The 9,455-nt window shown below is 48.9% G+C and overlaps 1 protein-coding gene across 5 annotated transcripts in view; it reads left to right on the top strand.

Moving 5' to 3' along the window:
• Positions 1 to 3,741: 3,741 nt before the first annotated feature.
• The window catches only part of CCDC66 (coiled-coil domain containing 66), a 49,130-nt gene continuing 43,416 nt past the window's right edge, over positions 3,742 to 9,455 (top strand). For 2 of the 5 annotated variants that reach the window (XM_069084355.1, XM_069084353.1), the window contains exon 1: positions 3,744 to 3,975. In XM_069084355.1, the coding sequence (XP_068940456.1) occupies positions 3,965 to 3,975 (11 nt within the window). In that variant the 5' untranslated portion in view covers positions 3,744 to 3,964. Of the gene's footprint in view, positions 3,976 to 9,455 lie in introns of all 5 variants that reach the window. The other 3 variants (XM_069084357.1, XM_069084354.1, XM_069084358.1) reach the window with 3 other exon arrangements.

Genomic DNA, 9,455 nt, shown 5'->3' with positions numbered 1-9,455 from the left:
AGTTATTTAATGTTTCATTTACTATTAAATCTATTAGGGCAGTTTTTTGTTTGTTTTCCTTTCTTTTGCATTGGGTTTGGGGTTTGTTTGGGTTGGGGGTTTTTTTGTTGGGTTTTTGCTGCTTTTTTTTTTTTTTTTGGTGTTCATTAGTAGCTTCTTTCAAACTTCGTTAATATCCTTTGACCACTTGTGTATAGAGGAATGGCTTTTCATGTTATATAATGTCAATTCTCTGTATACTTTGGGTATGGGATTTTTGACAGTAATGCTCCTTCTTTGCTGATTTTATTACAGCAAAAGCTTTTTAGTTTTTATGCAGTCAAAATTGACCATTTTATCTTTTATAAAATTTTCTCTAATTCCCGTTTTGATTAAGAATAATGTTCCCGGGTTGGCTAGGTGGTGCAGTGAATAGAGCACCAGCCCTGGAGTCAGGAGGAGCTGAGTTCAAATCCAGCTTCAGACACTTAACACAAAAACTAACCATGTGACCTTGGGCAAGTCTCTTAGCCCCAATTGACCTCCAAAAAGCAAAACAAAAAACAAAGAATAATGTTCCCTAGCACAGCTGAGAAACATACCTGGTCTTCTCTCCTGTTTCTTCTTTCAAGTCATATGGTATAAATGTTGGTCTGATCCTGATTTAAAGCCAAGCTCCCTTCCAATTTTCCCAGCAGTTCTTTCCAAAGAAAATTTTCCCAGCAGTTCTTTCCATCCATTGTTGGGATGACCTGGGGATCGAATCCGGGCTCAGATACTTAGCACCACACCCAGAAATAACTGGCCGTGTAACCTTGAACGAGTTACTTAACCCCAATTGCTTAAAAAAAAAAAAAAAGAAAGGAACTAATAGATTCCAAAGTAGTCTAGTCTAGTTGAGTTCTCTTTGGAAAAATCCCATCAATTTTCTCTGAGGTTCCCATTTTGCACCTTAATTTTGCCCTTCCCCAGGAACCTTTATGTATTTCTGTAATTGAATTTCATGTTGTGACCTTTCCAACTTTTCCCTGTAAGAAGGCAGGAGCCTTCCTGGTGGGCAGGGAAAAAAGGAGGTGACGCTAACTGTCCACAATATATCCAAAAGCGTAGGAAATACCTCCTAAGAAAAAACTGCCAATGTCGAGATTGTTTTCAGCTCTCTTCTAAACTCCCCACCATGACTGTCTTCCTTTGGGAAGTGACTCCACTCTGTCACTTGACAGATCTTGTTCATAAAAGACTTCTCTCTCACTCTCTCTAGTAAGTGTGGCAGAGGGTGGCACCACCATGAATAGCAGAACTATAACTTAAGAAATAATCGTGCCAACTGTCCACTCTAATGCCCTAGTTTTACAGATGAGGAAACTAAAGCTCTGAGATTTTAAACAACTGGCCCAAGATTAAACCAATTGTTTCTTCTCTCCACTTTCTTTTCTGTCCTTTTTTAAGTCAGCTAAATGGCATTGTAGATAAGAGTGTTGGACCTGGAATGAAGACCTGAATTCAAATCCAGCCACAGACACTGTGTGACCTCGAGCAAGTCACCTAACCTCATTCTGCCTCAGTGTTCTCATCTGTAAGATGGGGACAATAACACCACCAATCTCCTAGGGTTGTTATGAGCACAGAGTGAGATAGTTTCTGCGCTTTGCAAACACTGAGCTGTTATGTAAGTCAGCTTTTTACTCTTTCCTCACTCATCTTTCTTGGTCTTCCTAAAGATGCCGCCCAGAATTGCCCTGAGTGGTGCACCCATTAATCCCAGCTACTAGGGAGGGAGAGTGAGGCTGGTTGACATAGTAAGCAAAGCTAATCAGGACTTGGAACTGTCTGGTACCAGAATGGTGAGCCCAGTGGCACCCAAGGGGGGGAGGGGACACTAGACTGCCTAAGGAGGGACAGACCAGCACAGGCCAGCCAGCTCCAGTGCCTATCAGAAGGGAGATCTGGCCTGTGAGTGGCCACTGCATTTCTCAAATAAGCAAGATAGGGAGATTCAATCTTTTTTAAAAAAGTCTTTTTTAATTCCCCTGTTGGGTTCTCTCCCATGACTACTGTGTTTTCATGAGCTGTGCCTGTGTGCCTTATCTGTGTCTGCTTGTGCCTTGCCTCCTCAGAGAGATTCAGGGAAGCCGAGTCTTTAACAAGGCGTGGTGCATCGGCACCTACACTCCACTGCTTCACAAAGGCTTGGACAGTGGTGGCAGCGCTGGAGCCATCTCGAAAAGCAAATGGAGCTGCCATAATCTGGGAAATCCCACGAGCCAAGCCAGAACAGAATGACCCTTGCAGATGATCTAGGTCAAGCCCCTCATTTTACAGTCAAGGAAACTGAGTCCCAGATAATTAATCAATTAAGGCTTATTAAGCACTTCCTTACTATGTGCTAGGCACTGAATGTATATACAAAAAGGGTCTCTTCCCTCAAAGAGCTGCCAGCATGTACTTGCAAGGGACTTGTCAAAAGTTACAGAGGAAGGGGCAGCTAGGTGTCAAAGTGACTAGAGCACCTGCCCTGGAATCAGGAGGACCTGAGTTCAAATTCGATCTCAGACACTTAACACTTACTAGCCTTGTGACCTTGGGCAAGTCACTTAACCCCAATTGCCCTGCCTCCAAAAAGCAAAAAAAAAAAAAAAAAGTGACAAGAGGGAGTTACAGAAGGATTTGAAGTCTCGGAATAAACCCAAGATTCAAATCCAAATCTTCCAACTCCAAATTTGGTTATCTTCTGACTGTATCATATCAAACAAGATAGTTGAATAAGATTAGGCTTTGTTTGTTTAAAAATAAATTGGATTTTCCCTCACTTCTAATGGCTCAAGACCAAGGTAATGGTTTCCACAATGGGTCATTCCTTCAGGCTGTATTATAGACCACAGAATGGATCTGAAATCTAAGGTGTGCCCTCATACCCCCAGGGATTGTGACAGCATTTTCAGGGCCCTCTGAGGTTACTATTTCATATTACCATCACAACCACCTTGGGAGCGTTCCGGTGCTATTATTATCCCCATTTAACAGGTGAAGGAACAGGGTCAGGCCCAGTCTAAGTAACTTGCCAGGATCACTGGCCAAAGCTGAACCCGGGTCTGCCTGACTCCAGGTCCGACCCAGCCCGCATCTGCCTGGAGGAATGGTCCTCGTCCTTCCCCGCCCCCACAAGCCAGAAAGCTGCCTGGATCGTGACAGCGTGTGTGTGCCCGTGTGTGCGCGCACGCGCGCTCAGGCCCCACACGTTAGTCCAGACACATGTTAAGGACCTCCTAGGGCCCAGGCACGTGAGAGGCAGAAGCGGGACCCGTCCTCCGGGGGGAGGCCCCGGGGAATGGGACAGAACCGAGCCGGGGGCTCCTCGGGCCCGACCGTCCTGCTCCGGACAGCCGGAGGCGGGCGCCGCGGGGCGCGGCAGGCAGGACGAGGGGGGCGCCGAGCCTGGCTCTGCGCTCCACGGAAGACGCGGGCGGACCCACTGAGCTGCGCGCCCCGAGGCCTCCCGCCGGACCGGGGGCGTTCAGAGAAGGGCTGAGACCCCCGAGCCCGCCCTAGGGCGCCCACGCGGAGGACGCACTGCAAGGACCGCAGCGCCCAACGTGCCCCGGCCGGGGGTGGGCGGTCAGCGCCCTCTTTTAGTCCCGCTGGCCGCTGCGCCCCGCCCTGCGCCGAGCCAGCAGCCCCTGCCGCCGAGCGCGGGGGCGGGGCTGGAGAGCGGGGAGGAGGCTCTGGAGGCGGGGCTGCAGTGGGGGGGGGGCGGGGCCCCGCGTCCTCACCGCGCCCCTGCCCCGCCCCCTCGCGACTGGAGCGCACCCCCGAGTGTCCTCGGCTCTGATTGGCTCCGAGCCCGGGGACCGGCAGCCCGTGCCTGTGGCGCTTATTAGGAGGCGGCGGCAACCGTGGCGCTGTCCGGAGAGGAGGAAGAGACGCCTGCGGCGGGAGAGCGACCCGACGTGCGGGGAGAGGCTGGGGCTCGCGCCCTCGCGGGGCCATGAACCTGGGGTAAGCAGAGCGGGCCGGGTTCTCTCCGAGGAACCGAGAAAGAATCCTCGGCGGCCGGGCCGCGATCAGAGCCAGGCTCCCGTCATCCCCCGGGGCCGGCAGCGGCCCGCCCCTGCCCCGCCCTCGGGGGTGGGGGTGGGGGGTACAGCACACGTGACTGAGGGCCTACTATGTGCTCCTGCCCCGCCCCGGTGGCTCCGGCCCAGCTGCCGGGGCCGGGGAGGGAGCGATTATGCTTGTCCCCATTTTACGAAGGAGGAAACCGAGGCAGGCAGGAGTTAGGCCGCACCCGTGGCATTTGAGCCCCGTGCTCCGGGTCCCCAGGCGCCCCCCTTTGTGCTGCGGGCTAGGGGTGCGAGGAGCCCGGGAATGCGGGGTCCCCGGGGCCGCGCCGCCGGCTCTGCGTGTGCCCTGGAGGCTCACGCCCGGCCTTCCCAGGCCCGGTTTTCTGCCCCCAAAGCGCTGCTGCCTCATTGGCTGCGAACAGCCCCGCCGTCCTGCCCCTTTGTATGGGCACACTCATGTTGCTTGTGTGTTCCCGTTGGGTCTCCCCGCAGGGGGGCGCCTGGCCATAGGAAGTGACCCTTCCACTCACTTACTCTTGGGGAACTTAGTAGATTGGCAGTTTCCCAAAGGAAAATAAAGGAGGCGGCCAGTTGGTTGAAGGAAACCCAGCCCGCTTCTCTCTCCTTCCCAGTCCCCCGGGTGCTGGCCACCTCCACGATTGTCTCAGATCTCAAGCTTGGTCATTGGGCCGCACGCGTGTCATGATGCGGACACTAGACGTTTACAGCCATCCACAAAGCTGAGGTGCTGCGGCCCCAGAGGCAAAAACTCAGGGAGCGTGGAGGGGGTGGGGGCAGGATGTGTCAGCGTTACTGACGGACAGTTTGTACGGCGATGGTGCCATCTTCCTTCATGATTTGCAAAAAGGCTTTTTGTTTTACTCACAACAGCCCTAGGGGTTAGGTTACTTTATCCCGAGGCTCAAGAAAAGGCAGTATTTGCCCTAAGACTCAGCAGTTATGCATTCATTCAGTTCCGTGCCTTCAGTGTGCCTGGGACTGGACTGGGTACCATGGAGACAGATGCTCAAAAAAAAAGTTTCTACTTTCAACTTAGGGTTCTTTCAGTGGGGAGAAACAATGTATACTCATATAAGTCGATGCAAACTATATACAAGGTGGAACTGATGGGGGGTAAACGGGATCCCAAAAGGTTCAGCAGATATTCTGATCTTATCCAAGACCAGAAAACCTGCAATATCGTCTGGAAAGAATTCAAGGTCTCAGGCATAATTGGACTGAGAGTTGTAGAAGTTTATTGTTACACTTCCATGAGAAGCGGGCAAGAGTCCTTTAGGGGACCGGCGAGTGAGAGGGTTACATGCTTTTACTTTTAAAGGGTAAGGCTGCCATTGTCTGGGCTGACCGGAGGGAAGGGACCTCAATGCATAGATAGTTTAGATAAGATTTGGGCCAAGCCGGAGGAGACATGAGGATTTGGGCCAGACCGGAGGAGACATGAGGGATTAAGTAAGAACAAAGGATTCCCAAGGTGTTGCCTAGGCCTAGTGGGGATAGGGGGAAGGGGCAGAGTCGGAGGTTGGGAATGGAATTTTACAATACAAATTGCAGTTACAATTTCACAGACTGGTTTCACAAGTTGGTTTCACAAATTGACCTAGACCCCAGGTACCCCATCAGAACTTTGGCAGTCTCGATGCTGAAGTCCCTCAGCTCGGATATTCAGTGATTCTCTCCAATATGAGGTGGAGGTAAATACCAGGCAATTGAAGAGGGGCTGCTTCTTGGATGTCTAAGGAATGGGTCACAGACCCTGTGCACGCTCATCTGTCCCCAAGGGAAGGCATGTACTCTGGCAAGCAGGATGCTCTTCAACAAGGCGAAGTTTGCCAGAGAGGGGTCCTATGGAAAAGTGCTTTCCTGGGTAGGAGGGGACAGTAAGGAAATGTCTTTCTTGACCCTTCCTACCAGGCTAGGTACTTATTATCTGCCACCCTCTTCTCTTCCTCTACTGCACAGAAGTTGAAGATGTGCCTGATCTTATCTCACCCTATCTCATCTAGGCAGAGTCCCTAACTTGTGTAGATGGGCTTCCAGATCTGTACAGAGAATTCCAGTGGGTTCTAACTTCAGAATTACTGAGAGGGAAGGGAAAGGAAGAAATATTAAGTGCCTGCTCTGTGCCAGGCTTACAGATAGGATCAACCCCAGGATCTAAGTGCTATAATCATCCTCATTTTACTTTTGAGGAAACTGAAGCAGAGATTAAGTGACTTGCCCAGGTCACAGGGCTAGGAAGTGTTTGAATCTGGATTTGAATACAGGTCTTCCTGACTCCAGGCCTGGCACCACCTAGCCAGCTGATAGGTAGGGAGATGGTGCAGAAGAATGAACTCCAGACTGGGCTTAGTCCCAGCTTTATCACTTATTTTCCATATGACTTCAGGCAACTTTCTTTTAATTTATTTTTAGTGACATTTTAATTTTTTCCAGTTACATGTAAAGACAATTTTTAACATTTGTTTTTTTGGAGACAATCAGGATTAAATGATTTGCACAGGATCACACAGCTAGTAAGTGTCTGAGGCTATATTTGAATTCAGGTCCTTCTGACCCCAGGGTCATTGCTCTATTCACAGCACAACCTGGCTGCCCTATTAACCATTCATTTAAAACAGAAAAATGTGAGTTCTGAATTATCTCTCTCCTACCCACTATCACCTCCCTAAGACTTTTAGATAACAATTTGGTGTAGGCTATATGTATTTTAGGCAACTTTCAAAGTTGTTGTAGAGGAGCGCACCAGCCCCTGGGGGGAGATTAGGAAAGACCCCTTTAGGAAAGAACTGAGCTTTGAAAGAAGCCAGGGATTTTAAGAGGTGGAGGGGAGACAGGAGCATGTTGTAGGCACCAGTGCAGTCAACGAAAAGACGCTCAGACGAGAGATCCAGGAAGCAGCCCGCAGGTTCTTATGGCTGGAAGTTAGAATGTGTGGGGTGAAATGTCGTGCAGGGGGCTGAGGGAGGTGAACTGGATCCACACGGACGCCCAACAGTGTGTGTCGGGAACCATTAGCGGTGCTGTAGCTCAGAGAGATTTGGAGGGAAACCAAGTGAAGAATGAGTGAGAAAGAGAAGGTCTCCAAGGGGAGAGGAAGGGGTGCCTTGCGGCCTGAGCCGCCACTCCACCCAATACTAACTGAGTTGGTTTCCATGTGGATGTGGATGTGTCTACCAACATATGTTGGCTGCTCCCCCTGAGTCTCATCTTGGGCTAGCTGCTTATCCCTTCTCCTTAGGACAAGACCCTATTGTCCGGTCATCCTTGATAATGCCTTTTTAAATATGATGACACATCCTCTGTGTATTTTTCCATCGTTCTTTGAGTTGTCACTCATTTTGATTCTTCAGAGATGAGGTGTTGCATGCTTCGTAGCAACATGGCATCACCAGGAGAATGTCAGGTGTTGAAACCTGTTCTTCCTCCTCATGGTGAGTGCCAAACCCTCCCACCTTTAGCACTTTGTAAAGCCATCACCCTGGGTTTCCTTTGTTTCATGCTCAGGTATTGATTGTTTCAAAGGGAAAATAGCATGGCCCAGACTGACTATATGTGATCGATTCTTTTGGAGCTTCCCAACTTTTATTAGTAAGAGTAAACCATTTTCATTAGAATAGAAGACCCAAGAACATTCACCAAGGACTGTTTCAACTACAAACCCAAAAAAATGTACTGAGAATTAGGCCTTTGATGCAGAAATGCTGGTCTTTTCCCAACCATTGCCATGTACAGTGTCTCTGTTGGGGGAGTTTTTGTGAAAAGAAAAAGCCAGCTTTCCCTAGAACAACCATACTGTCTATCTGTCATTGTGTTTCTCAAAATCTGTTTTCTTCTAAGAACAAGAAAAATGAATGAAAATGACAGTAATCTGCTTACAAAGAATCAGAAACCCACCCAAAACCCTGTGGTTCACTGCCCTTTTAAGGAAGAATCCTAACCCATGTTTCCCAAGGCACATGAAGGTTTGCCCACAGCATTTTTCTCACCAAAGCCCCAGAAGGCAGGTGGGATGCAGGTCTTATCCCCATTTGACCAAATGAGTGACAATGGTACTTTTTATTTATTTTCTATTTGTTTTGTATAGACAAAATGGAAGGGGAGTAGAGACTATTTTAGTCTCTGTATCCCAAAACCCAACATGATAAAGTAATATTACTTGACTTTTTGAAATAGAAATACCCAATTGGAAATAAAATGCTAATCACTGGAATAAGATTTGAGTTTTACGAGAGAACATTTGGATTCGGGTAAGACATGGCACAATGGAAAGAATGCTGATCTTCAAGGGTGAAGACCTTCATTCTGACCTCGTGAAAAGGTTCTAAGGAAACAGGCTCCGAGTTTCTAAATAGTGGACAAAGGAGAATACTAAGTTCTCTTAGGAGTGACCTGGAGGCCCTTTGCTTTGGACGGAGAATGATGTATCGCAGTTTGTTCAGAAGTCACTGGAGGGCAGCAAGAACAGCATGGTTTATTTTCTAGTCTGATTGACTTCTCAAGTAATAGGAACAGCTCAGCTTTTTATTGACTGCCACAGCCACCTGGTGAGGTGCATCCTGTGGAGATTATGCCCCCATTTTGCAGATGAGAAAACCAAAGACTCAGAATCTCCATTTATCCCCAGTTAGCAGCGAGTGTGACAGGTAGGTTTTGAGATCAGGTCTTCCTGACTGCCCTTCTGCCCCAGACTCCCTGGGACTTGGCCATAGGAAAGATCCAGAAAGAGGAGTGTCAAAGACCGTGAGCCGGGGTGGGGAAGAGCTGTGCCACAGAATCATTACCAAACAGACTAGAGAAATAAAATGCCCCTGGAGCCGTGGAGAGATCCTCGCTGCTTCTCAGTGTCTGGAGTCACTTTCAGACACTCTGTCTGCCTTAGCATCCTCGTCTGTGAAACGTGCATCATAACAGCACCTTCCTCCCAGGCTTGTTGTGGAGATTATATGAGGTGATATTTGCAGTGCGCTTAGCACATAGTGGGCACTTAATAAATGCTCGTTTCCTTCCTTCCAGATGAACAAGAATATTGTGGGATGAGAACTCATGAGTACTTTGGGAACTTTTCCATTTGGAAAGTCACAGAGCCCTTTCAGTATCATACATTGCCGGCCCTCTGTGGCAGCAAAGGGGTTAAAAATGAAGGGGAGGGCTTCCCCTCCACCTACCCCAGGGATGTTTCTGTTTTGGTTACTCTTTTTGGTAAAAGTTCATCAAATAGAGCTTTGTTGTTGTTCAGTCACCCCATTTGGGGTTTTCTTGGCAAAGACACTGCAGTGATTTGTCATTTCCTTCTCTAGCTCATTTTACAGATGAGGAAACTGAGGTAAACAGGGCTAACTGACTTGCCTAGGGTCACACAGCTAGTAAGTGTCTGAGGTCAAATTTGAACTCAAG

Source organism: Petaurus breviceps, unplaced genomic scaffold, assembly GCF_028583685.1.
Source record: "Petaurus breviceps papuanus isolate PSGF00001 unplaced genomic scaffold, PetGlider_PUasm1.0 174, whole genome shotgun sequence".
NCBI classification, from domain to species: Eukaryota; Metazoa; Chordata; class Mammalia; order Diprotodontia; family Petauridae; genus Petaurus; species Petaurus breviceps.
Note: the sequence above shows the minus strand (reverse complement) of the source record. Positions and strands in the feature narration are given on the sequence as shown.